This window comes from Oryzias latipes, chromosome 6 (genome assembly GCF_002234675.1).
Source record: "Oryzias latipes chromosome 6, ASM223467v1".
Classification (NCBI taxonomy): Eukaryota; Metazoa; Chordata; class Actinopteri; order Beloniformes; family Adrianichthyidae; genus Oryzias; species Oryzias latipes.
The window spans coordinates 15,843,547-15,871,496 of record NC_019864.2 but is presented as its reverse complement, the minus strand read 5'-3'; the positions used below and the strand labels follow the sequence as shown (position 1 = coordinate 15,871,496).

At 41.5% G+C, this 27,950-nt stretch overlaps 1 protein-coding gene across 3 annotated transcripts; it reads right to left on the bottom strand.

Moving 5' to 3' along the window:
* Positions 1-1,510: 1,510 nt before the first annotated feature.
* Positions 1,511-25,739, bottom strand: LOC101168864 (mitochondrial glutamate carrier 1). 3 transcript variants are annotated; one of them, XM_011476055.3, is made up of 16 exons: positions 24,592-25,739; positions 24,102-24,515; positions 23,871-24,023; positions 23,726-23,777; positions 23,441-23,642; positions 21,608-21,757; positions 21,346-21,519; positions 21,102-21,249; positions 20,883-21,018; positions 20,646-20,796; positions 20,353-20,476; positions 20,115-20,230; positions 18,762-18,869; positions 18,432-18,628; positions 17,421-17,626; positions 8,138-8,238 (listed from the first exon to the last, which is right to left on the bottom strand). In XM_011476055.3, exons 1-16 carry the CDS (start codon positions 25,235-25,237, stop codon positions 8,201-8,203), a joined length of 3,015 nt encoding a protein of 1,004 aa, XP_011474357.1. In that variant the 5' UTR covers positions 25,238-25,739; the 3' UTR covers positions 8,138-8,200. The 3 variants fall into 3 exon arrangements, with proteins under 3 accessions (XP_023811520.1, XP_023811521.1, XP_011474357.1); XM_023955752.1 differs by lacking the exons at positions 17,421-17,626; positions 18,432-18,628; positions 18,762-18,869; ... (10 more) ...; positions 24,102-24,515; positions 24,592-25,739 and adding exons at positions 1,511-4,919; positions 5,040-5,115; positions 5,191-5,345; ... (5 more) ...; positions 7,844-7,969; positions 15,827-16,054 and having other exon boundaries at positions 8,046-8,238; XM_023955753.1 differs by lacking the exons at positions 17,421-17,626; positions 18,432-18,628; positions 18,762-18,869; ... (10 more) ...; positions 24,102-24,515; positions 24,592-25,739 and adding exons at positions 1,511-4,919; positions 5,040-5,115; positions 5,191-5,345; ... (5 more) ...; positions 7,844-7,969; positions 13,055-13,499 and having other exon boundaries at positions 8,046-8,238.
* Positions 25,740-27,950: the final 2,211 nt, after the last annotated feature.

The window sequence follows — 27,950 nt, the reverse complement described above, 5'->3', positions numbered from 1 at the left end:
GTTATAAATATGCATGGTTTTCCTCACCCCCCTTGCAATGTAGATGTCTAATATTTCCATTCACTAAGGTGGCTCTCTGATATCAAAGATTAGAAATTCAATAGGATGTGAGTAGAGCTGCTATGTGGATGCAAATGCTGCACCATTTGCAACACTAAGGGTTTGCCTGCGTTTTGTCAATAGACCTAGAGAGGTCATTTACGCAGTCATTTCCATTTGATCATATTTTGTGGTGCTATTTGTTCACATATTTTGCCATTTGTTGGGACAAATCTCTGCAGACCCATTTGACCAGTCTGTTTGCAAACCCCCCCCCCCCCCCCCCCCATCTCTGCTCCCAGCAACACTGTCACTGATGCATTTGTCTCCACTGCTATCTATAAATACCCCCTTCTCTTCCCCTCAAAAACCTGATTCCCATTGATTTACTGACCTATATACTCATCACCACCCCCCCCCCTCCTTCCTCCCTCCAGCCCTCTGCTCCTTCACGTTGATGGCCCCTTTGCTGTCTCCACCTCCTTTACTTCCTGTTTACTCCATCACCATCCATCTCACCAGGTACCACCTCTTTCTCCACCTCGTCTCCTCCTCTTCTTTCAAGAAAACCTAAAAATAGTTCAGGACGCAAAGTTTCTGTCGTGAAGCTGGCGCAGAGACAGCAGCTGTCACTCACCCCCCCCCCCCCCCCCGTTTTTTTGTTTGTTTTTTTCGGGTGGTGTGGTAAAGTGAGCCGCCGCCTGTGTGTAAACACTGGAGTAGCTGCTCTGATGAAACAAGACTCTCCAGTGAGGAGCAAAAGTCAACACGAGATCTGAGGGAAATGACATCCGGATGGATGGAGACACATTTAGAAGACTGCAGAGGTGTGCATGTGTGTGCGTGTGCGTGCACGGGTACATGAACGTGCAATGATGTAATTATGCTGCAAAAACAGGAGCTTGGAAACCAAAGCTTTTGAACAGGAATGTTGAATAAATAAAAGAGGCAGAGCATTCATAATGAATAAGCTGCTGTCATAAGCCTGGATTGTTATGGAGTCAGAAACCCCCCAAAATGAGATGAAAAACACGTCCGTGTTTTACGGAGATCACACAAGATTTAGGCTGAAAGACAGATTTGATGAGGAAGTCACACAGGTAACAGAAAAATGTGTCATTATTGCAGGATTGGGATTTTACTGCAACCCCAACCTAAAGTTACTGCACACCTGTAGTGCAGCTGCCGACTGTCCTCCCACCTTTGGAGGGGGCTCTCCTGCGGCACAACACTGACACCTGCTGGTCCTGAGGGGAAGCAAACCAGCCGAACGGATGAGGATGCTCTGTGTCCCGAGGAGCCTCAAAGCCATCCTCGTTGCCTTCAAAAACTGTTCGGTTTTGGCAACAGCCCCATAGATAGAACCCATAGTGTCAGTTTTTGGTTGCGTTTTGTCAGAAAATAGCTGCCTCTTGATGGAAGCTGCAGGGATGCCCGACCTTCTGCACAGACAACAGCTCAGACCAGGCGCTTCAAAGGACAGTCAGTTTATTGAACAGCAAATTGTGACAGAGAACACAATAATATTGTTTAACATGGCGTTTCCAGAACAACCGTCACCCACCACGTGTACTCACTAACACCCGCCATGTCACACAGACTCTGTAAGTGGAAAGCAGGGGGTTCTTGATTTAAAGTGCGTCTTGCACATTTCCTCTTGGAGGAAGAAAACTAAGGGGCTTGAGGTGAACTCAAATCCCAAAAAGACCTCCAAGCTCCCCCAGTTGCATTGGTCATACGAGTTGTTGTTGACTGTTGTGTTTAGCGTTGTCTGCGGCCTTGATTTGTTGCATAGCAGTGATCTGGGTCATTAATTCCTCAGTGAATGTGTAAAGCACGAGATTAAAAATTGAATAAACTCTTCACTTTAACTGGAATACATTTCTTAATATCTACATTACATTCTTATATTTGATTCACATAGATTATGTACGGGTTCTACATTTTTTGTGTCCAACAGATGTTGGGTAACATCTCTCTTGTGGCTTTTATAATGACCAGAAAGTCTCAGCCCTATGGTTTTACCATGTGGATAAAAGAAATGAAAAACGTTTTGACAGAAATAATTCATGTCTGCAAGTCAGCACACGGGCTTCCAGTGATTTTCAAAGTATTCTCTCACGTGAAGTCATTCTTTTGTGCTTGCTTAAATTGTTTTACACTCCATATCAAACTTTTTGTGGGTTTTTTTTGTCCCCCCCACCCCCATGTGCTGACCTGCATCCAGCATTCTGCAGCGACAGACTCCAGACCGAGCAAACTGCACGTGATTGCAACAAATACACCCAGCAAAAAAGCAAAGAGAAAAATACTGCAGCGTCACTAACAACTGCACGTTAACTACAGCACTACACAATCAGACACACACACACATAACCCAATGCACAAAGTTGGTAAAAAGCACAGCTGAGGAGAAACCATTTATATGAAAATTTAACAATAAAAGCAAAAATCGGATAAAAAGACTCTGTGACAGACAGAGGGAGAAGTGGAAGGACTGGAAAACCAAAATGTCAACAACACAAAGGCATCGTGATCACAAGCACAGCATTTATGAAACCAAGTTGGATCATCAACAAAACGCTATAGTCATTTATAAAGTGGAGCTAGGTGGGCCTTTTTTCCCCCCAGATTCTTTAAAACTGGCCTGTAGTTCCATCATAGTTGGAGGTGTAAGTAACTGCCCCCTCCCTGAACTATGGCTTTCAGTTTCTGCTTTTGCCTTAAAGAGGCGGCACCAAAAAGACAGACTGATTCCACCTTAAATCCACTCAGCCTGCCTGTCAACCGTTTACATTTCATGTCCTTTTTATAAATCATACACTTCAAACTGCCCTCCTATCAGCATTAAGATTTTTTTTTGTTTTTTTTTGGTCCTGTGATTAATTTACTCATTAGTTAACTAAAAGCTCTGGAGAAAATGGCGTCTCCAAAAGCAACCTAAGACCTCGCCGCTGTTGGCATACGTTAAAAAAAAACAACAAAAAAAAACATCACATTGCATTTGAGTTCACATCATTGGACGAGCTTTTGCTCCTTCCTTCTGTATCCCCACACTGAACATAACATTTGAGAGGAAGGGGAGAGGTAGGTGTGCAAATAAGCCATAGTTTACGAAAAACAAGAACACATTTCACATCATCTGCATATGTACAATAAAATTCAGGTGGACAGTTTGACACAAAAAAAAAATCAGACAGCTACAAATATATAGTGCTTTTTTTTGATGAGCAGAAAGGAATATTGATAAATGAAATTCCCTCCCGACCACAAAGTTGCTATGAGTGTCAACAAAGCAGCCCCACTGCTTGACCGGTGGGGAGCAAAAGGAAGGAATCTGATTGGATTCTACTCATCAAGGTCACCTTGATCTGTGGTGAGATAAAGCCATGGCAAGGTTTCGGCGTTGTTGTGATACATCAACAAGATACGGCAGTGGCCGCTTAAAGCAAACAAAACCTCCAAAGCAAACGAAGCAGAGAGGGTTTGGTAAAGAGAAATCACACGACGCTTACAACAACAAAGGTTTGATCTTCTGATACGCAGAGATTTTCATTAGCTCTTTGGGTCCTGTCACTGAATTCAAGTTTGGACAAAGCATTAAAAAGAAGTAAGACCCCATCTGTAAACATAAATATTTCTGTCTGTAAATGGTCTAAAAGGACTTTAGATGTATTTGCATCACACTGGATGACTGTTCTCACCATTTTTAGATATAAGTTTAAGATACTTAATTCCACCAGATGACTTCAAGCTCTATTTTGTAAATACAGAAAAATGGACACAAGCTATTTCTTTGTCACAGCAGCCATGAATGTAACCCCCCCTCTATGACCACACTGATTAGAATCGGACCAGTTTTGCCCCACAGATGCTTTCTGTGCGATTCTGCATCAGACTTCAACAATTGGGACTGTGTTGTCTGCAGACAAAACATCGCACATCACAGCTTTAGCCTGAGGGGAAACCAGGAAGTCGAGACGTCAAAAGATTGTGGTAGCTCTTAAATCTCAAATGAAACCTGATCTACTTTAAAAGCCAAAGTAATCAAAGTCTGCTTGAGGTGGCTACATTAGAACCATTTCCTGTACAGGAAGGAAAGTGGTTCTCACGATGGATGACTAAGATTCTGCTGGTATCACATCAACACTTTTCAGCATAAAACACATTTCTTAAGTTCATTGTGTTTGATTATTTTTAAGACATAGAGTCTTGATCTTTTTTTTTTAATTTTCCACTAGAACTTTTATGTTTAAATATCTTTCTAAGTGAAAACTGTGCTCTTCATATACAATTTCCTTTCAAATTATTATTTCAAACTGAATAGGCTCGCCTCCTGTGGGATTAAAAGAATTCAAAAGCTTGATGATTTCATGTCTTGGTGCAGAAGGGCAGCAGAAAAGGGGGGGTACATCTACTGTGAAAACCCAACATTCACATGTTTAAAATGAAAAGAAATAAGGAAAACAGCAATAAAATGTCAAATATTCCTTTAAGATGTTCAACTGGGTATTCGTGGCTTCTTTTCCAGGGAGCATCCTGGAAACGGTGTGGGCCACTGCAGGCATCTTGGCTAACAAAGGCTCCTTCCTGAACTTTTTTTGAACATTCAACACAACTAAATGAAAGCCTACGGATTGGTCAAGGAATGACTGGGATAAAAGGATTCTATGGGTGGATAAAATGATGCACCGTGGAAGGGGAAAAGGCAAAGAGGATGTGCTCTTTAGTCGTGTTTTTTAGGCATGAAGCTGAGGATAAATTCCCCGACGCCCAGGAAGTAGATCACCTGGGCGATACCGAACAGAGGGGCGATGACCAGGGCTCGACAATACGCCCCCTTCAGGAAAGCTGACGGGCCTTCGTTGCGCATGATTTTCCTGGAGAGCAAAGAAAGAAAGAAAGAAAATTTATAAAATACTTGCAGCATTTGTCACGTTCTAGAGAAAGGATTCTAGTGAGCACTCAAGACTTGAGCAGCCTAGACACAATGGGGTCACCTTATGCAGTCAGTCACTCCACTGTATGTGTCTTCTGTGCTAGCTCTGTTCAGGGACTGCAGTCTGGTCTTTATTACTGCAAAACAATGAGCTAAGGTTAGTATATGACATCAAGCATCAGTGCATGGACTGCTGCAGCCCCCCAGCTCACCATCAACGGGGTTGACAGCGACGGCTGCCGTGCTCCCCGCGAGGCAGCCTGATATAAACGAGACATAAAAAGGAGCGGGGCCATCCACGTCTTTTTTACCAATGTTGTTCAGGTTGGCAAAAAGAGGAAAATAGATGATGGAAAAGGGAACGTCCCTGGAGAAAGACAAAACAAGACGGAGATAAATGAGTGGGAAACAAAAAAAAGGTTGCTGGTCCAAGACTCACATTGCCAAATGTGTCTCACCTGAGCAGAGTGGCACCAAGGCCCTTATAAAGCCCAGCAATGCCCTTTTCCTGCAGTAGCTGCCTGGTGAGCTGCATGGCTGTGGGGGACTTTGTCTCCACGGTTCCAGCTGCAACCGTCTCTGGCATGAGTTTCCTCTGAGCAGCTGCAGCACAAAAGAGCCATCTTATCTCCAGAAGAACTTTAAATCCCATATTAAATCCCAGACTTCAAAATAGATATATTGTAAGATCGCTTGTATGCATTATAAAAATGTAAAAAAAAAAGGGGGGGGGGGTTGAACTGCAAAACATGGCCACATGGGGTCACTCTTTCTCCATCAGGTGACTGAAAAGTGTATTTCTTTTAGTCTTACCAATCCTTCCAGCATCCTGGAGCTGGATTTTCAGCATCTCCATAGGAGTTGTTACAATAACCTGCAAAAAGACAACGCAAAAAATAATAATTAAAAGTCGGTGTGTCAGTGTGCACGCCGTGAGCAAATGTTTTCTTCAGCGGAAGCATGTTGTTTGAATGTCAGGGCTGATTAGCTGTGATTGTGTGGAGTGTAAACCTACAGGCATCCATTAGCTCTATGTCACGTCTTGTTTTCCTCTATAGTCACTCAGTAGTAACTGGTTAACTGGATTAAGAGTGAGACGACCATGTTCACAGGTGCAATCTTAATCCAAAGTCTTCTACACTTAATCTAATCACATTCCTGCAGCTTGAAGCCTTTGCCCTCATTGACAACCAGCATTTCCATCTGACTCAGACTCTGAGCACAAGCGTGCACTCCCTGATCACTCACGTTAGGCGCCACATAACAGGACATTACTCTGATCCGAAGCCCTTCATTAAGACAGAGTATCGCAGGAGACCACGCAGTCACACATGAGACCATTTCCAAACTACAGTTTGGTTTAAAGGCTAATTCTGGATGCATTCAAATCCAAATGAGGCAGCAGCAAAAGGAAACAAGGAGCAAGTATACAGTAATGAGTTGAAGTTGAAATTTTAGGATGGACAGAGGGAAAGCAGCACCTTCCTCACTCACCTGGCATGTTCCAGCCCCACAGCCAGCCAGCATCTCTTTGACCAGAGTGAGTTTTCTAAAGGAAAAAAAAAACAGCAAGAGGCGTTAGCTACACTGTTTTCCATAATTTTCTCAAAGTTCCGGTGATGCTAATCTTGGATTTCTATTTCCACACGCCCGCGATGAGACCAGATTAATAATTTACTTGCAGAGCAGCAACACAAGTCAATCATTCATCAGCCTTTGTGTTTGTCACCATAGAGACGGAAACAAATGTCTCCGAAAGTTTCAGGTTTATCTAAGCATGCAGTGTTCAGGGAGGGAAAATGCTCTCAGCAGTGCTGGATGATGTCGGACATGTGATGCCTTCGTGTGCTACATTGTAAACGGGATTTCGGACAGGACTACTGCTGAGACACACGCTTTGCTTTTAGCAAGAGCCGTTACCAAAACCAGCGTGGAACGCTGTGCTCTCAAGATGACAGGAAAGGACAACATGGAGCTTTGGTGGGACTACAGCTAGCTGATTAGTAAACAGTGTCAGTAAACGTGTCAGAACTGGAGGAGCGGGTCTGTGGGAGTCAAGCCGTCAGCCCTCTCGTGCCTCACCCATCTTTGGAGAGGTGCTGCCTGAAGAAGTCATTTGCAGCCAATTTGATGGCTTTTTCTGGCGTTACCAGGGTTAAGTTCACAGCAGCTCCTTGAAGAAAAAAAAGAGAAAAGGAAAAGGGAAAAAAGGAGTTTAGCGTGGATTTTTTTCTATGCAGACACACCCCTTTATGTGAGATGTTTGATTAATACAAATAAAAGCAGTAATGCTGTGAGACTAAAGCCGGCATTTCTGTAATTATAGAGGACATATATTAAGAAAATGAAGCTTTAAATTGCAGTACTTCTTTATTCTAATTGTTGTGAATCAGGAGCAGATTAAAAAAATGCTATTTAAAAAAAATCATATTTATGACAGAAAATATGCTGAACGGGCCCACAAGCCCCCTGCTTCCCTCCACAATGTGGGTAGTAAAGGGGGCGAGGTTGCTCCACACCAACAGTCCCACCCACAACTCAGAGGCAAATTTCTAATGAACTACTAACACTGCAGAAACTATGTCCAAGAGAAAAAAGTTTTTTGTATTAATTTGGCTGAAAATGGCGAAATCGTAATAGCCCAAAAGATGATTGGAGTGGGACTTTAAAGTACAAGATCTTCAAAACCACAAAATTCCTCCCAAATCTTTAGCTTACCTCGGTACATCCCAAAATACCCTTCTGACCGAATGGTCTTAATAAGGCAATCTGACCTGAAGCACAACAAAAACACACATGGTTTGTGAGGTCAAGCAATACCAAAAGCTTTTAAAGTTCTGGGAGTTGCAGACAAACATTTCCTACATGCTGGTGTAAAGGCGGGATCCATTTTGCTGGTTTTGCAGGCGAGTCTTAGCCAAGTCAATGGGAAAGACACAGGTCACTCCAATCAGGCCAGCGATCCCCCCATTGATCAATTTGGCAGGCAAACTGGAAGAAGACACAAGAGCGTAAGCACTCTGTACACAGACGGCTTGAAGCTTTTGAAAGTAACATCCCCCCCTACCTGATCTGCTTGTCCGCCATTTATCTTGAGGCTCAGATGGTCACAGGTCAACGCTCTTGTTTGGCGCCCTCACAGCTTCTGTTTGTTTCTTCTGCTTGTTTAGTTAGTTGGGTTTGAAATCCAGGCAGGATTAAGAAGAACGGTCTACTTTTTTCCTAATTTGTATTTGCTGCTGAAGTTATTTCAAGTAATTCTGCGAAGAAGCAAAAAGAAAGAAAAAAAAAGATCAGCTGTCATTTCAAACACTCCAAGAAAAACTCCCAATGCAAATCTGAGCATCTCCAAAACTCAAACGGAGCATTTATTGCTAAGTTTTACAGAGGAATGTTCTTCACTGATCCGTATTTATAGTATGAGGTTACAAATAAACTCGGTTCAACTGTTAACTCCAAATCAGCAGAATAGGGTTGAATAAGAAGCTCTTTAACTTGGGAAAACTGAAAGTCTGCAAATCAATCCAGATAAAGTCTTAAACAGCTTAAATGTGAGGCCTGCTGTTCCATATCAAAAACAACAACAATCTTTTTCTCATTTTGTATTCATTTTTCACAACTGCGAATCAAACATTGTTTTTTTTTGTTTGTTTTTTTAAGAAACATTAAGGTTTTTTTACAATAAGAGTTTTCAGATCCTTTCATTTCATTCGCTTTGGGGGGAATTTAAGTCTTTATCAATAAAATTCTGAATTTTCATTTAAAGGTATCATATTCTTGAAACGGTTTTATAAAGCATGAGTAAATAAAAGAGGTTTTTTAAAGGTTTCAGAGTCTTTTATTCTGTTTTTCATCAAATCGTGATTACATTTATCCATGTTTGAACTAGGACCCATCATCGCTCAGTTTGTTGAAAAGCCATCAATAAAAAAGTTAGACACATAAACAGGACAAGAGAGAAATGATCCAACCACAAAGCTTAGGTCCCACCACCCGATGAAGGAATGACAACACAAGTTACCCATTTCCTATTCCCACTGGCCTATTATTATATCCTTTTCATTAGTGCAATCCAAATGTGAACTTGAAAAAATAGGTTGCTCTGGCAACTCTGAGTCTCCAAGATCTCAACAAGAAATTTTTCTTCTACAGTTTCTGTAATTTTAGTAAAGCTTCCATTTGGCTGAAATCCACTTTTGCAGCTATTATCGTAAAAAAAAAAAAAAGATAACTATTGGTGGATCAGTGACAGAATTGTGTGAGGACAAAGACCTTGAAAAAATTCTGTCTGACATTTGAGGTCTTTTAGAGCATCAACATGCCATATAATCATTCTAAAAGCCAGGAAAGGTTTGGAAGAAGACAGTGGACTTTCACAGAACACCTTTGGAGAAGCACTCCACCAAGCAGACAGCAATGTTATCAGATACCAATCAAAATGTTCCATCCTGCTTAAATAAAAAAAGTAAAGCAAACAAGCATGTTTAAGGGAAAAACCGTGGGATCATCTCCAAGCAGACGGAAGCTCCTGTAACTACAACTATAAGCTATCCAGAAGTTGAAGGTCCACCGGATTCCCTGGGCTGGGCCACCAGGACATGAATGCAAAACAAACAGTTATTAAGTCCCAAGAGTGGCTAAGAGCAAACAGCTGAATATTCTGAAGTGTCCTATAAGCTCCGATTGAAATCCTATAATATCTGTAAAGAGAGCTGAACCATGCTTTTGCCAAAAACAACCTTCTGAACTGAGATGGTTGGAGCAGTTTGCTCTTAAATACACCTGTTAAAAGTTTCAAAAGTGGCATTGACAGTTACAGAAAATTCTTTGACTGCAAGGACCACCTAATGAGGTTCTCCAAAAAAATATTAAGAGAAGAGTGCCATTTTTTTTGTCCAGGTCGGCTATCCCTGCTATGGAAGGATTTACACAGTAATATAATTGGCCGCTTTATTAGGCACATCTGTCCAACTGCTTATTAACACCAGTTTCTAATTAGCCAATCACACGGCTGCAACTCAATGCATCTAGGCATGTAGACATGGTCAAGATGATCTGCTGCAGTTCAAACTGAGCATCAGAATGAGGAAGAAAGATGACTGAAGAGACTTTGAACGTGGCGTGGTCGTCTGTGCCAGACAGGCTGGTCTGAGTATTTCAGAAACTGCTGATCTACTTGAATTTTCACCAAAGCCATCTCTAAGGCTTAAGTTGGTTCCAGCTGATAGAAAGGCAGCAGGAACTCAGATAACAACTGGTTACAACCGAGGTCTGCAGAGGAGCATCTCTGAACGCACAACATGTCCTTCCTTGAGGCAAATGGACTACAGCAGCAGAAGACCAGCAGGAGGGTGCCACTTCTGTTAGCTAAGAACAAGAAAGCTGAGGCTACAATTAACACAGGCTAAACTGGACAGTAGAAGATTGGAAACATGTCTGTTCTGGTGAGTCTCTATTTCTGGGGTCATAATTTGCCGTCAACAACATAAAAGCATGGATCCATCCTGCTTTGTATCAACAGTTCAGGCTGGTGGTGGTGTAATAGTGTGTGTGTGGGGGGGGTTTCTTGTATCTTATTTCTTGTTCTTAATACCAGTAGAGCATGGCTCAACGCCACAGCCTACCTGAGTATTGTTGCGGACCATGTCCATCCCTTAGTGTACCATCTTCTGATGACTATTTCCAGCAGGATAAGATGCCATGTCATAAAGCTGGAATCATCTCAGACTGGTTTCTTGAACATGATAATGAGTTCACTGGACTCAAATGGCCTTCATAGTTACCAGATCTCAACCCTGTAAATCACCTTTGGGATGTGGTGGAACGGGAGATTAACATCATGGATGAGCAGCCGATAAATCCACAGCAACTGTGTGATGTCATCATGTCAATATGGACCAAACTCTCTGAAGAATGTTTGTTGAATCAATGCCACCAATGATTGAAACAGTTCTGGAGGCAAAAGGTGGTCCAACCTGGAACTAGGTGTACTTAACAAAGTGACCAGTTAGTGTAGCATTTCAAGTTTTACAGATTTGACCCTTTTTTTTTTTAAATGGGTGGGGGATGTCTGCAAACACTTTTTGTAGAAGGGTGTGCAGACATCCCTGCATGAGCTGCAGAACAGAAAGCAATCTTTCTGCTTCCAGCTGCTGACCCAGCTAAGAGCAGCACCGAGCACCACAAAGAAGCAGATGGCCTGAAGGAATATTTAGCACTTGTAATCCATTCAAAACCTAAATGAGGGCTTGTTGCCGATATACCCCTCTATTTGGAGACGATTACGCAAAGTGATTTACAAAGGAAACTATTTTATGCAAACCTGGAACCACTGTACATCACGTCTGCACTTCAAGATGCACTTTTTAATCAAAAGGTGTCTTTATTGTGAAACTAGAGCCCTACAGAGATGACAATGAAGAGGGAAGCAGGAGAGAACATGTCTGATCTAGCAAAAAAAAAAACTTCCTATTTTTGGTAGAGTGGCCTCAAAATGAGAAGATGCCTCCAATTTCCCCTTTCATTCTCTCCTCCCCCTGCATGCACCAATCACACATGCACTCTACACATGCAACCCGCCGCCTCCTCCTCACTCCTTCCCCAGCCCTCCCCCATCCCTTCCCTCAGTCACGAGTCACGACTCCCAAGTACAGCTTTTCCACCTCAGATATCTACACTGAAACTCCCAAGTCAGCAAAGTGCGTCCGTGTTCAACGAAAGCCTCGCTAAAAACACAGCGCCTGTGGATGTTGAGGTTTCCAGTTATCTGAAGCTGAATGCTGCAGCTGTGTGCTGTGTTTAGTTTGGATGAGGGATGAGGGTTTTCATTGGCTGCTCCAGGGGTTTGAAGGCAGAGGAGGATTCAGGACAGCTCAGCTTCTCCCTCCTGGACTTCCCAGCTCACCTCTGCCCCAGATCATCTCTTTTTCTCCACCAATCCCGATACATCCCTCACGTCTTTCGTTATTTATTTAAAGAAAGGCCGTAGTCTGCCAATTTCCCTCCTCTGACTGAAGATGTATGCAGCGTTCCGATCGGAGCCGTCAGAAAATGCAGAGCAGAGCTGACATCTCCATCCCTCTCCACCCTGCCACCATTCGACGAGTCAGCTTGGCTCCATGCAAGCACGTCAGCCATGCCCCGACCGCACTGTGTGTCATGACAACTGGAGTCTGTGCAGAAAAAACTACGCTCTGTGCAGCATCCACTGCAAAAACTCACGAAATAAAGACAGAAAAAAAAAACAATCACGAAAAAACCATCAAGACGCTGCTGTGAAACCTCTCCTCTGTAGATCCAAACAAGCATAAATGATTAGACCAAAACACACTCAAACAAAGTAATCTACAGCATCTTTCATCCTCCCACACCTTTTAAAGGAGGTCATGTTTAAGGTTTATACGGCTGGAATTGAGTAAACGATCAGGGATTGCACAACTCTGAGAAAACCTTGAACTTAACAACTCCAGCCAGTGGACTAGAGCAGCTCCAGGACACATTTGATTAAACAGAGAGCCGACAGCGACTCAGACTGATAACAGTTCTCTTTTTGACCCTTGGACACTAAAGCAAGTTAACAATTTGTGGTGTGGTGACAATGCAGGTTTTAATAGTTAATGCAAAACACGATCAAAGTAAAAACAAATGTAATTTTTTAAATGCTTTTCTATCAGGCAAGGGCTTTCAGCTGAATGCTCAGGCAATGAAATTCCTTCATAAAAGAGTCCGACAGTGTGGTCGTATAATGGTTTGCATCAAAGTGCAATACTACACCAAAGATGGAGGGCAGTTTTGCTAAAGAAAAGACAAAGGTTATCCATTTGTACTCAATCATATTTTGCTATTATTAAAAACATGCTGAAATTCCCACCAGAATTTTTTAAAATTCACCAAAAAGAACACAATTTCTGTCACTTTCTTAATGTGTTATGACTTTGGATATGCACCAAATTTCCATGAAAATGCACAAACAGGACATGTTTTTAAAAAAAAGCATGTTATTTGTTATGAATGCTTTACAATAATTGGGAAAACCAAATAGATTAATAGAAAAACATGCAAAGTATGTTTTTTTACCCAATGCAAATTCAAGAATGGTCCATCACAGCTCCTCTGCTGCTCCTTGTTTGGCATTTCTAGGAGGGTAAACGTCTTGCTCTCTGAGTGACAGTGAATGTAGTGAAAGATTAAAGGAAGCTCTGAGATAGTTAGCTAAAAATCACGTGACTTTTGCAGCTGAGAAGACCGCAGAGACAAGAAAATCACACAACTCGCCTTGTTAGTTGGGTGTCAGCTGTCCCTCATAGACTGGTTTAGCAAACTGCAGTGATTGGATCTGCAGAACTGTTTCACAAAAGCATATCTAAAGCATAGAGGATGTTGGATTTGTTCTTTGAGGTACACAAGGTAAATTATTAGTTTTCTTGAATAAATAAATTGCTTGGATTGTTTTCACCCATAACATAAGAACCCATGGTGACATCAGTGTAACAGATGAGAAACATATTAGAAATGGTTTCTGTGGTCCACTTGGTTTGTGGTAAAATACACTAAATTTTATTTTTCAGAAAAATGGGTCTGAGTTATTATGGGCTAAAATGCATTTTTATTAATCCCTCACAAAAACAAATATCGACATTGTCCTTTAAAATGAAAAGACAGCTTCTATTTTCATAACGTTTGGCTTCTGTAAATATAAAGCTGTTTATTTTGGGAATCTGCTCAGCTATTTTCAACACAACAGCTGAAATTTTCTAGTGTCACGGACAGATTATTTCCCCTCCAATGCATCAACTGGATTATAATCTTAATATGTGCTCATGAAAGCCAACTCCAAGAGTTTTTTTAGTTTTTTCCAGAGGAGTGCGATCCGGAACAGCCCTGCTTCACAGGGTACACAAAAAGCTTTACTTTGAGCTCACCTTACAGGCATTAAAGCTGCACAGTACCGTACTGTTGGAATCACCTGTTGCAGATTACAAATATCAGGCTTCTATGCAACAAGGGGGGAAAAAGGCCTTTTTGTGCAGGAGAGGTTTAGAGTTTAGTCTGAAATGGCAAGCATCCCTATTGGCCCAGTTTCTTTATTCATTTGGGGCTTTGTTTCACTGTTTGGTCTCCAGATCAGATTTCCTGCTGTCCTTTTACACACAATAAAACAATTCAGTATTGTAAGGATTGCAGATTATATCAAGGACTGGTTGTTAATTTCGTAGAATTGAAAAAGCCTCATAAGAGGGGGAAAAAACAATAAAAGAGATTTTTTTTAACCACGTACTTTGATGGAATCCACCCACATGAAGGAGAATCTACACTTTCACACAGACGCAAAGTCTCTTACTATCGTATAAGTTCGCTTCCTTCCACTCCCTTTCAAGCAATATTTATTAATATGTCTAATTATCCTCAGTTTGATAGGTCATTGTATGAATTTATAACTGATGATTGTATTGTTTTTGTGTACTATTCTTATTTGATTGCTTGAAATAAACCATTTCCAAATCCAAAATCAGCTTCACATCATTTCCGCACGACTGTGACTTTTAGCAATAACTGGCTGTGGGAATTTAACCCACTTCTGGGTTACATATTGGCAGTTCTGTTTGGTTTCAAATCAAATTTCAGCAGGTCTAGTGGAAGGTTCACAATGTAATCATATAGCTGCCTAAGAATGGCTCACCTCATCAATTATTTCTGACCAAGTGGAGATGCTTTATTACAGCTGCTGGCCATCCTGTCCTGATGATAATGCAGCTATGTCTATTTTAAAACCAAGCACTGCAAGACAAGATGTAAGCTTGAGAGGATCTCTGGGGGAGTTTGAGGCCTCCATGTGGGTGATAAGGAGACTCTGTGAGGGGATATATACTTTGAAAAACTGCTCCCAGTAAAGAGAAAGAACACATCCTCTCATAGGCACGGGGGAACATCCCCCTAAATGTGATGGCTCGCTAAAATCCAAAATTAACTGGAGAAAAAAAATTGTAAGGATGGATGGACAGACAGACAAACATTAAATAAACGTAAAAAGTTAAATGTACCCTCCATGGGGCACAAATAAGTGCCCTGCCTGTGCCTGTCCCCAGCCTGGTAATTGCAGTGGGAAGTGTCAGGAAGATTATTCAACAAAAGAATTATAAGACACATCAAATAGATCAAAGGAGAAGAATAGGAATATGATGATATGGTTTTCTATGCATTTTAGGGGCTCGGAGGGAGATGACACCCCAAACCCTCAGCACACCCACACTTGACAGCCCCCTTGAGCCCGAGTCAAAAGGTCCAAAGCTGCTTCCGCTTCATTCCATCAACCACGACGGTGCTTCAATGCCGAAAGAGCATCTTGAAGGAGTCCCTGGACCAGATGCGACTCGGTTACGATGGCAACACCCAATACCGAGCGAGCCGAGTGTCCTTTAAGCCCCCACCGCCACCAAACGGGAGAAAAGCTCCACTACATTATACCGCCATGACCGTTATGTCTGAGCCTGCCTTATGAATTAAATGTTATGCTAGGGCTCGCGCGCGCGCTCCTCGGTATAACGGTTCATCACTCCGGTTTCATAACGGTAAAGCCCCGACGACAGCAGCCGTTTCCGTTAACATCTTTCACCCACCGCTGAGTGAAAACTACTTGCCACATGACCAAGAAAAAAATGATTTCCTTCCTTTTTTTTCTCTCCTCTCTGTCTCTCCTCCTCAAAGGGAACCACCTCCCCTTTCATGCTTACTTTTTTTCCATTTGGTTAAATGGTATGTGCCATATTTACATGATTCTCAGGTGAGAATGTCCACAGCACCGTTCGGGTTCTTGACCTTATGAGAAGCGCATCTCCGTTATGTACATACCGGACCGTTTCCGCGTCTCCTGTGAAGTGACTCACTGACTGCGGCGGGAAGTCCGTGCTGGTAAATGAGCGTCTTTGGCTGACAGAGCGGAGCGGCTAACCTACCGGTTTTTTACTAGCAAGGGAGTCCAGGAAAGGAGGAGGTGGGAGAGGAGGCGACAGGGGAGGAGAAAGGGAGGGGGAGCAATCTGGCAGTGGAGTAATAAAACGCAAGAAAGGGGATTTAAAAAGGGAGGCCTCTAGTGGTTTGTAGTGGAATTACACACATTTTCTACGTGAAGAAAAGGTGCAGGGATGGGGGATGGGAGGCGACGTCATCATGACGATTTATAAACAATGACCTTGGGTTTAAAAATAGAAATATGGAGAGAAATGCAGTATCTAGAAGGGTAGTTTAAATGCATCAATGAATGCAAAAAAAAAAAAAACAGAAAAATGCTTGAATCCAAAGAAGTGCAGAGTTTATATCACAGGTTCAAATCACATTTAAATTAACACTCAAACATTTGATGATTCCAGCGACTTCAAGTTGAACTGACAAGAAGATAAATCTATGTATTCTCAGGAATCAATGGCACAGGACGCAAGCATCTTTTTGGCACCAAACTGGTCGCGTTTTTGCATATAATGAGATTTTTCAGTCCCTCTTGCTCCTTCTATTTGAACACAAAGCAGTAAAAAAAAAAGCCACTTGTCCAAACAACGTTAAAAACCAATATTCATTTATGCATGATAAAAAAAAAAGCAGGTCGATGGAAGGATAAGCGCCAAATTAAGGTTGTAGGTCGACATCCCCAGCTACTTTTGCAAAGCGACAGCGAACTGTACAAACACTGTCCGACCAAATATTTATGAAAGCTCTTCAAAAAAACTACCAACTGTGTATAGGAGTTTTATAGCTTTAAGAAATTGCTCCATTTTTAAGGCTGGTGATCAATGCTTCAGACTGCAGCAGTTTTCTCTGTGTTTTTGGAGGAAAATTCCATTTTTTTAAATTAAATAAATAGACATCCAATGTACTCTAAGGCTTTGTATTTACAATAAAAAATATATTATCCATAGTAAAATGCTAGGCATGTAGTTTATCCCACAATCTTTTCGGGTTTTTAACCTTTTTCAGAAGACACATCTGCCTTGTATCTGGAATAAGGATTACATACAAATAAATTAAAATGTCATATATAATTTGGGGTGCAGCGATCAAGAGAAAAGCCTGGGCCATTTAGTTCACATAATACATACATGACTCATTGGAGATGGTTATTACAAAAATAATAATAAAAGTCCTGAGGTCATATTGGTCCTGTGCAAACAGGGCTGCAGTCAAAACCATGTCAAGTTACTGCACCATTTTAACCAGATTTCTATGAAAAATATGAAATTATTGTAAACGTAATTGCTTTAATACCTTCCTCCTCCACAACCGTGTTGTGAAACCACATGGTGGCTGTCATAACCTCTGCAAATAGAGACTTTTGTGTAATGGGAATAATAGTCCAGAGAGCCAGACAAAATGCTTGTGACCCACAGTAAACAGGCTGCCATCTGCACTCAGTGAGGGCTTATCTACTGCTGCGCTTCAGCGGGACACGAACCCTCTGCTTCAAGGCCGACTCTCCTCAGCGACTCCGAGTATTTTCTCCTTCCTATGTTGACGATGTCCTCAATCTCTTCAGCCAGGTCCCTCCTGCCACTCTCTATCATAGCGGCTGTAAGTCGGGACACTGCCCCAGGCCCCGCACTCTTCTGCCGGTGGGCCCAGTGAAACAGCATGTGCAGCACCAAGGCGCCCAGGTTCTTGCTGATAAGATGAACACAATCGAGACATTAACATGAGTTTCAAAAATAGATGCACATGCACTTGTAAAATGATTTGTTTAAATAAATATGGAAATAGTTTAAGACAAACCACCAGATTTTCAACATTTCTAGCAGCAAATCTTAATGTGAAATACGTGCCTTTTCATAGCATGAGAAATGTTAGAATGCATCAATCTGCAGCTGGAACCTGAAAATGTAACTTCACATAATGCGTTAGATTTCCCCTTCAGGAGGGTGTCATGAGCATGAGGGAAGGGGGAGGGCCCAGATGAGCAACAACAGTCAGTGTGTAATCTCCTGCAGCGTCCCAGATGGCTCAATGATGGCCGACACTGCAGATTAAAACAATCAAAAATCTCTCCTGCAGTGAGAGTTTTCCTCCGGTTACAGAGCAGCTCACGCTGTCCTGTTCCCAGAAGTTTCCTCTGGGTGTGCGTGCAGGTTGATTACATAATTCAGTCACGCACATTCTTCAAGCCAAATTCTCTTTCTGGACAAACGTTTCCAAACTCTTCAGATGGTTTTTTCTTATCTTCTTTTTATTTACAAAAATGAATCTCAAGAGCAAACAATTACAAATAATGTTTGATTCATTTGTGAAATTATGAATTATGTACATATAAACAAAAAAAGAATCCCAGCACTATCAACATGCAGGACTTTAAATGAATGCATGCCTGACTGCTTAATGTTTTTATATTAGTATGTGCTAAATTTGCCACCACAGGAAAAAAGTTTGTTCTGCAAGGTTTATGTTAATAAGCCTGGCTTTTATTTTTACCTACCTGTGTTTGTATTCAATGCGCTCCAGCTCTTGGTAACTTAAGCCAAGATTGATGCCAATAACACGCCAGTCCTGACCAATCTGAAGAGAGATTGACAGCAGGTTGGCTTCTGTCAGGTAACCGCTCTCAGGGTCACCCAGGTTCAGAGGAGGATACTGTTGCTCATCCAAGATGAAGCTGTTGTCCGAGTTTAGGGCCTAAAGGAGAAGAACGTTGTTTGTAGACGGCGATACAAATAAAGAAAATCTCTGGATTATATGATGTGTACAGAGAAAATAACTTAAAGCAGCTAATAGATTTATGAATAAAAGCAATGCTTCTTTAACTGACTGGAAGTCTTAACGGGAGCGTGGCGAGCCACTGGCTGTCAAGTCCTTTCCTCTTTTTGGCCACTTCCTCTGGAAGATTGCTGGGAATATCTCCTCTGTAGAAAGACACCTGCAACAGAGCAGAAAGGCACTTTCAGTGGGGCTTTTTTAAACAAAACGTTGGATTCAAGAGACAAAATAATAACTACATCCTTTAAAAACAAGGTGGAAATATGGGGAAAATGGTGTACATTTAAATTGTAGGAAATTAGCAGCAAACTGCTGGATCTTTTACTCGGAAAAGATAAATCATGTTAATCTTGGAAGATCACAAGTTCCCTTTAATACATAAGTCGTTTTTCTCTGACTTTGGTAACTTAGCAACAACCCGGTAATTGGGAGACAGAATTTCAGAAGCTTTTGCAAATGGTCTAAAGATCATTTAGGGAAAAAAATAAATGAACAGAATGAAGGTGATCTCCACTTAAAAAGCTGAAATAGTGACTCCAAAAATTGATTGAATTTTAAAAACAACTATTTGAAACCATCTTAAAAGGAATAAACTGTTTGTTTTTGATGTAAGCATTTCATAATTTTATTCATGAAAGTTCCCCCTTTCTTCATCTTAAATCACTATTAAACCAAAGAAATTTGAATTTGGAAAAAAAGTTGGAAAAACTGAAAGATTGATGTTTTTTTTATCTTCGATTTTAAATAGTATTCATTCAGTATTGCAGCAGCAGTGATACTCAAAGAACATTTTTTACAGAAAATGCACACTTTTAATATCATTAAAAAGGCGGGCAAATACTTCAAAGAGGGAAATGATAGTTCAATAAAACAATTCTGAGAGGAAAAAATGAACAGTCAGAACTCAGACAGCAAACAACAAGCTTTCTTTTCCAAGAATGATATTTATATTATAGAAACCACATATAATCCATCTTTTTGTTGTTGATACCAGGATAATAATTCAAGACACAGAGAAGATTACATTTATTAAACTAATTCTTTTTTTTTAACTAATCCATGGAAACAAATGCTATCAAGATTAGAACTGAAATAATATCTAGATACTCTCTAGATTTCTATTTCTAGGTATGGACCCAAGATGATGTCTTAGTCTCGCTTTGGGGATCTATATAAAATTTGTGAAAGAACATGGCATGACTAACTTGAAACAGGTTTGCCCAATTAAGTGAAAAAAAGAATTAAAATCAGAAATAAAGAGGGAAAATAACAATGAGCACTGTTTTTTGTCTATAATATGTCTGGTGATGAAAACTTTGTATGTCAGGTGTCATTACGTGTTGTGGAAATGTAAGATGTGCAACCCGAAACCAAAATCCAAAAGATCATTTGCGTTTCTTCCCACCTGTCCCCTCACAGGTCCCGTCTGACCCTGGACTGGACAGATGTACACCTCCTTCAGGTTCTTGAGGCTCGAGTAAAACACAAAACAAAGCCGTCCGCTGACACAATCTGGACTGTCTGGGAACAAAACCAAGAAAGCACCATTTCCTCACAGCACACAGTGAAAGCAAGCAGCTTGGGGAAAGCCATTATGAAACAGCACATGTCTCTAGGAGCTTGTAGTCACAGAGACTTTATACCTGTGCTGATATCTAAACCTCTCTCAAAGCCAGCGAAGAACTGCTCGCCTTCCAGCAGGTCACACAGGTCAGAGGGTTGGGGGCCATCATATTGCTCTGATAAAAACTTCACTCTGCTCTCTACCTGTGCAGGAACCACAACAACAATTTTTAGGATAGCCATCAAAAGGAATTGGTGAATTATAATCTCAGTAAAACAAAAAAGGTCAAAGTGAAGTTGTTGGTTTTTTTGTATAATACTGTCCAGATTCAATGAAGACTAAAGTAGCAGCACAGAACAGAATAATCCCTACCTTGTTCGTAGGCAAACACTGCAGCAGAACCTGGGAGGGATCAGTCCTCCTCTGAAGCACAAGGAACTGGACTTTGAATTGTTTTAGGCGTTGGTAAACCTTCCTGACCACCCCACTGACACAGCGCTGTGTGGTATACCAAAGCCAGTACCTGTGCAGGCAATGCAAAGTGGCAGGAAAACTGCTGTGGGTGTTGTGTCAAGCAACAACAGCTCCAATAAAAGCACAGAGACTCACCACGAAAAGTGGGTGATATAGAAGATGGCGTACAGATGGGTGACATAGAGAGACACCTGGGACGTAATGTCGGTCCATGTTTGGGCAGCAGGATCTCCGTGGAGCAGATGCAGGCAGGACAGATCCATTGTGTGGCCTGCGGAAATACTGCAGATGTTAACGGCTAATATTTCACTAGGTTTGTATGTTACGCCTGAAATAGAGCAGGTTCTGAAATACCTGTGAGGCCAGATGGGAGTGGGATCTGAACTTTGACTGGCTGAAGGAAATGCAGGCAGGGATTCTGGGAGAGGCAGAGCAGGGGGCTCACTCTGGCCTGAGGGTCGCCACACAGAGTCTGGACTGTTGACTCAGAAACCTGCAGCACCTATGGGGGGATGGAATCACTCCTAAATGTGGCACACTCTTTTGCAGCCGCAATGGAATCATTCAGGAAAACGCTTGTGCGTGAAGCTAATGTCACCTGCAAAGTCACCGAGCGAGTCTGTGCTGTGGAGTCAGGAGGAAAGTGAAGCTTGATTCCAGGATCAGCGCTGGAAACCAGCAGGGTTTCGGCGGGTGTGACGGAGCAAGTGTCCAAAACTGGTCTGCCCACCGCCATAAACCAGGAGAAACTCCTCACCGAACAGCATGCCAGCTGGAAGAACAACCGGTCATTTTTCCAGTCATCTGAATTACCGTGAAGATGCAAACACCTTCTTCTGGGGTCAGATTTTCATATTTACCCTGACTGGATGGCCCCCAGGATGGCAGCAGTTGTTCTGGCTTCCTCTCCTCACATCAGCAGCTAAAGTACTCCATAACTCTCCATCAAACCTCCGCACCACTACTTCTCTTCTTTTTCTTCGATGATACGGTACACACACCTCCACCGGCTAAAAGTTAGAGACCTTGAAGTGAGACATTTTTGAAAAGCAAAAAAAAAAGAACCAGCTGAAATGTTCTTTTTATGCACACAAAAGAAAACTGTAGTCATAGTGTGTTTTTTTGGTTTTCTTATTTTTATTTTGGGAGTTTGTTTCTTGTTTTTGATTCTTCAAGCTGTCCAACAGTTAAGCAAACAGCTGACAGCCCCTCATTTTGGACAGATCAGGGTTCTGCTTTAAACTCCTTTGGCAAAACAAGAGTTTAAACCTAAAATCTGCATTAACAGTATTTGAAACTAAACTCAATTTGTATTAATTTATTTTTTTGAGTTCTGGACTGGACAAAAAGAAGAGAAAGAAAGAAGGTACAGACAGATCTACCAAAGCAAACACAAGTACACACATAACGATTATCATTTACAAAATTATTCCCATTTGTTTATGTGCAACAGTTTTAAACAACAACATAAACAGACACTTCTGCTTAGACGTCTGTCACCATCTTTAACAAGCCAGTGAATTTATAAAGTGCATTGTCGAATGCTTAAATTTAAAATTATCCGACTTTTGCTATTACATTTTGTAGCCAAAAATTCTTTCAAGACTTTATATTCTCACATGCTCCAAGTACAAAGACATTTTTTATGTCATTGTTTTCAATGCATGATGTTACAATGACAATAAAAGCATATTCAAGCTAGTCTGGAAGATCTTCTGGTTGTAAAATCAGCACAGGAGGCACATTTTAGAAGTACCTAAACCTTAATGTCAGACTGCACTGCAATAAAAGAGCTGGAGAAATGCTTTTTTCAATCAAAAACTGTTTTGAACGAGAGGTAACTTTCATTAGATACCATACATGCTTTTCTTTTTTTCATTCATCTTCTTGACCCATTTTATCCCTTTCAGGGTCATGGGGCTGCCCTGACCCCCACCACTCGTGGGTGAAGGAAGGGGACATCCTGGACAGGTCGCCAGTCTGTCGCAGGACTACAAATCACACACACCCATGCACACTCACATTCACAACTAGGGACCATTTAGAGTAACCCATAAACCTTTGAAGCATGTTTTTGAAAAGAGTCCCCAGAGAAAACCCACACATGCACAGGGAGACCAAGCATACTCCACACAGAAAGGACTTGACGACGACAAGGGCGCTAACCACTGATCCACCGTGCAGCCAAATACATGCTTGTCACTGGTAAAAGGCAGCAAATGTGTTTTCTTTTCAAATAATCATATGCATATTGCTCATTTCATTAATTTTAAATGAATATATCTAATTATCTTAAATTTACAGATTTAAACTATTTTTGAAAATAAAGTTATATTCCGTGATGTTGACATTGCCAAAGCAGGTTTTTTTGGGGGAGGGCACTGCCAGGCGGCCGTGGTGCACCGTAGGTAGGACGGTCGACCTCTGATCAGAAGATTGCAGGTTCAATTCCCGCCATGTGTCGAAGTGTCCTTTGGTTAGACACTAAACCCCACCTTGCCTCTGGTGGAAACCTGGGGCCAGTGTTTGGCAGTAGAGTGCATGAATGGAACTTAGAGTGTAAAGCGTTTTGGGCTTTCGACTAAGGTAGAAATGCGCTTTACAAGTATAGACCATTTACCATATTTAGTTTGGGTTGAATATTGTTGTTTACATTTAATAAATACATTTAACTAAGAATATCATATTTATACCTTCAGAAATTCAACACCGTGGGGACGAAGTTCCAGTGGACGACTTAGTAGGAGGTCGTGTTCCTCCAGCCACACCCACTTCCTGTTTGGCCTCTTTTCCGCCCAGCTCAGTCTAGTAGTTGTCAGCAGGCAACGGCAGGGGAACACCAGCTCAGCCCCCCCGGGAAGAAATACATGACACCCAGCAGGAGTAACCCAAAAACTATGGAACATAGACAAATCTTTAGTATAGACACAAATGCATTACATGATCAGATGGCTCTTAATGTTACTATCCCGCTGTACCTGTGCTGATTAAATCCAAGGTGCAACTCAGGCATTTCTGTCACTGATCGACCTGTTTAAAGGAATTAAACAAATGTTCTGCTGATAAATGTGTGAAGCAGATAATTATTTGAGAAAAATCCGTGTGATTTCTTTCAATCTGTACCCAGTGTAGGAGGGAGAGGAGGAGGTGTTGGAGGTTTTCCCAAAGGATTGTCTCGTGCATCTATTTTAAGCTGAGGCAGTTTGTTTAGACACGATGGAACCATACGGAGGTGATTGCTGTATATAACAAGTTCCCTGAGAGAACAGAGAGATCCTGCAAGAGGACAGAGGAACATTATATCTTCACGTTGGTTTAGATCATTAAAAATGTTGCTCACCCTTAAACCCTTACCCATGCTCTCTGGAAGCTGCTTTAGTTTGTTGTGGGACAAGTCCAGCTTTACAAGCTCACTCAGACCACCGGTTTCTTCAGGTAGTTTTTGCAGGAGGTTGTGCGACACGTCAAGTTCCTGCAGTGTCTTCAGTTGACTTAAACTTGGAGGAAGGGACTCCAACATGTTCCCCAGGAGGGAGAGGTAGGTTAGAGAGGACAGCTGGCATATCTCAGGAGGCAACGCCGAGATGAAGTTGTGACAAAGCAGCAGTGAGGAGAGCAGAGGCAGGCTCAGCAGGCAGGGCGGCAGACAGGACAGCTGATTGAAGGAGAGGTCCAGGTGCACCAGGTGTGTGAGAGAAGACACAGATGATGGCAAAGTGGTGAGGAGGCCAGGCAGAGGCGTCCCCTTTGAGTCATACAGACGGTGTCCTTAAAGAAAATAAGGCAGGTCAGCGGAGAACGAATACAACGTTGCAGATATGTCAAATATACTTTGAAATATTACCCCGGATAGCAAGTGAGCGCAGCTCTGTCAGGTTTGACAGCACATTCAGGGCACCGTCCAGCCCGGATCTGTCCTCAGAACCAAGCCTCAGGTACTGGATGCCCCTCAGCTCGGCTGGAATGGACCCCCATAGCAATGGCAATGCACCTGCTCCCCCGGGGTACACATCCAGGGTCAGTCTCGTGTCAGTCAACACAGCCGAGAGCTCCACGGTGGAGGGCAATGGTGGACTCAGAGACAAGCCAGAAGAATGGGAGGATGAGGAGGAACATGAAAGCACCATATCGTGATGGCTGAAGGAGCAAGAGGTGGATGAAGAGTTTGATATGGATGGATCACAAGTACCCAAAAGGCTTGAGGGAGATGCACTTTTGTCATAGTTTTCTGGATCAAAAGCTCCTGCTTGGCTTTTAAGCATCAAATCACGTGACATACTGACTCCAGCCTCCTCACAATTCTCCTGAGCCCCGTTTGAAAGTGTTCCCCGCTCCCTTTGAGCTTCGGTTGGTGTACTTAACGGGTTGGCTGCCGGTGCAGCAACCTTCTCTCCATCTTCCAACTCATTCTGTTGCGTGTTTTGAGCAGCCGCCTGGACCCCACCTTCTTCTTCATCAGAACTTTGGTCTCCTTCGCCGCCTCTCTCCATCAATACAGTTCACACATTTTGACAACAGTAATAAGCCGACTGACAAGTCCTTTTCAAGTTTACATTAGTGCGTCAGATGAAAAGATGTCAAATCTGTGGCAACAAAGATAACTGGTAACCGTTACCGACATACGTTTTCAGCCAGCCACGGAATGAATGTGCCTTTTTTTTAAAGCCAACACTAGAACTACATTTTATTTCATGCTACATTCTTTCTTTTGCTTACCAACTGTCGAAAAAGTTACATAGCTAGCGAAAAACACAGCTTCCGGATGAAACAAGTGATTTTGAAGTAGAGGTATTACGTCACAGTTATAGGTTCGTTTAGATTTCCTGCGTCTACCGGTTGGCGAGGGGCGGGTGTTTGCACACGACACAAATGGCGTGGAGAGAAAGTCCCGCCCCTCTTTTTGTTCAGTGTCTAACAAAAACAAGCGTCACGGTGAAGGCACCGCCAAAGTTTCAACGCTGGGCGGGACATCATTGTCAACTTGAAAACGTGTGCGGCATTGTCTCAACACGGACACTAGATGGCGTTGTTGGTTACAAATGTTAGCTGTGTGACAATAATGTCATCACTGTTTAAAATGTGAGGCCTTGTTTTTTTTTTAAATAAAAGTTTTATTATCTAAATTAATACAAATGTCCCTCTATATATGAAACTAAATGTATATTTTGGTCTAATCATTTAAGAACCTGGTAAATAGAGTGTGTCATGTCTATTTTCTAGATAAATAAGTGTCAGTAACCATCCTTTACCTAATCTGGATAAATTATTTCTGCCCTCCTCTAACAGTAGGTTTGATCTGGTTTAAGTTATATTCAAATATCATCTGTAATTTTTTTAATCTTTTTTTTTAAATTGTACTTTGTTATCTTTGTAAGAAAAGAACACAACACAAACCAGCACAGCACAGCAGATATCTAACTAGTTAAAGGTTCACACAAAATCTAGGTTAGAATAACATGTTGAGATATTTTCTTAAAACACTTATTACTTTGAAATACAAAATGTGAGCCTCCTTTAACAAAGTATATCAGCTATTTCTCGAGGTGATCCAGATAAGGCTGCCACGTCTTGTAGAAAAATGTCGGAGTTACCCTTTAACCGGGCACTGAGTCGTTCCATCGGACAAACTTTCCATTGAGTAACGGATGGAGGTTTCACTTGTATCCATTGTAGCAGTATACATCTCCTAGGCAGGTGTAAAGGTTTTTGGATCAACCTCATACTTCCAGGTAACACAGGCAACCTTCCTGACTGGCCTAAAAGAAACAAAGTAGGGTCCAGGGCAAAAGATTTACGAAAAAATTGAGCGGATCCCTGTAGCAACAGTTTGCCAAAATCTGGAGATCAACTGACACTGCCAAACACAGTGATAGCAAGTTCCTACAGTGTTTTTACACTTTATACAGAGAGATGAGCGTTGTGGTTGAATCCTAAAACCTGTGGAGTATATTGGGTCTTGTGTAAAATTCAGTATTGGTTTTCCCTGAGTTTGTTACATGTAAATGTTTTTTTTGTACACACAAAAGCATTTGACCAAGTTTCAACATCAAGTTCAATCCCCAAATCTGCCTCCCAACGATACCCAGATTTCTCACTTGTGAGAGGGTTCGATGCCATAGCAGAGCAGAGAGAAAGGAATTTCTTCTTGGAGGAGGCATTTTTATTCAAGTTGAGAAGAAAGAATTCTACTGGGTGTAGGATTGGTTGGTTACCTGGGAAAGAAAGAGAGGTCCGAACAAAGTTCTGGAGAAAACCTAAAAAATCTTGGTGTGATATTCTAAATATATCTTGAATTTGTCCAAAAGACAGAAAATCACCTTTTTCTAAAAAAAATTGCAGACATGTTTTTAACCCTCATCATTCCATTTGTTAAATATCCAAAATAAACTAATCTAAGGGTTTGCTACGTTTAAAATATATATATATATATTTTTGTCTTTTTTATTACCTTAGTGTGAACCAATAAGGTGATTTGTGTGGCAACACCTCACTAAAAATGAGAAACAAATGTTGTGATTTATCATATTTATTATTCTAACGTCTATTCTATATGTGTATAGCATAGATGTGAAAGTATGAAAGTATTTTTTGTGAAACAGCTTTGGGGTTTTTTGTTGGTTTTATTTGATGTGATTGTTGGATTTCTGCCTATATGCATATTATTTATTATCTTTCTGGATGTACAGGACTTTGTACTGTATAATCTGTATAAAAAAGTGTTGTAATAATAATCATAATAAATTTGGATTGGATGTTTCATAACAAGATATGCTCCAAAGAAACTCTCAGTGTTCTTACCATAACCTTTCCCAGTATCCCTGATCTGTTTGTTTCCTAATTCTATGAATAGTTTATTCAGGGAAGGAACACAAAAGTGATAGGCCCACTGTAGAGGGATGTTTCTTCACAGTTTCGTCATTACCAACACTTTTATTGTTTTTCTGTGAGGACTTTGCGCCTCTAAATACCATTTTTCTCAATGAACGTCTTTTACAATCTCCTTTCTTAGCTCTGCTTCATAAAAACAGCTCAGATAAAACACTATCGTTGTTTCAGCTGTCATCGATCTGAAAGCAAAAGACAGATCTTTTACAGCGGCCTATGCCCAGGGGGAAATCAATGCACTTTCTTCCCAGTGACATAATGACATTTATTATAACAAACAATCCCAAGAAGAAGAAAAAATCCCATCTCCCGTGGGGT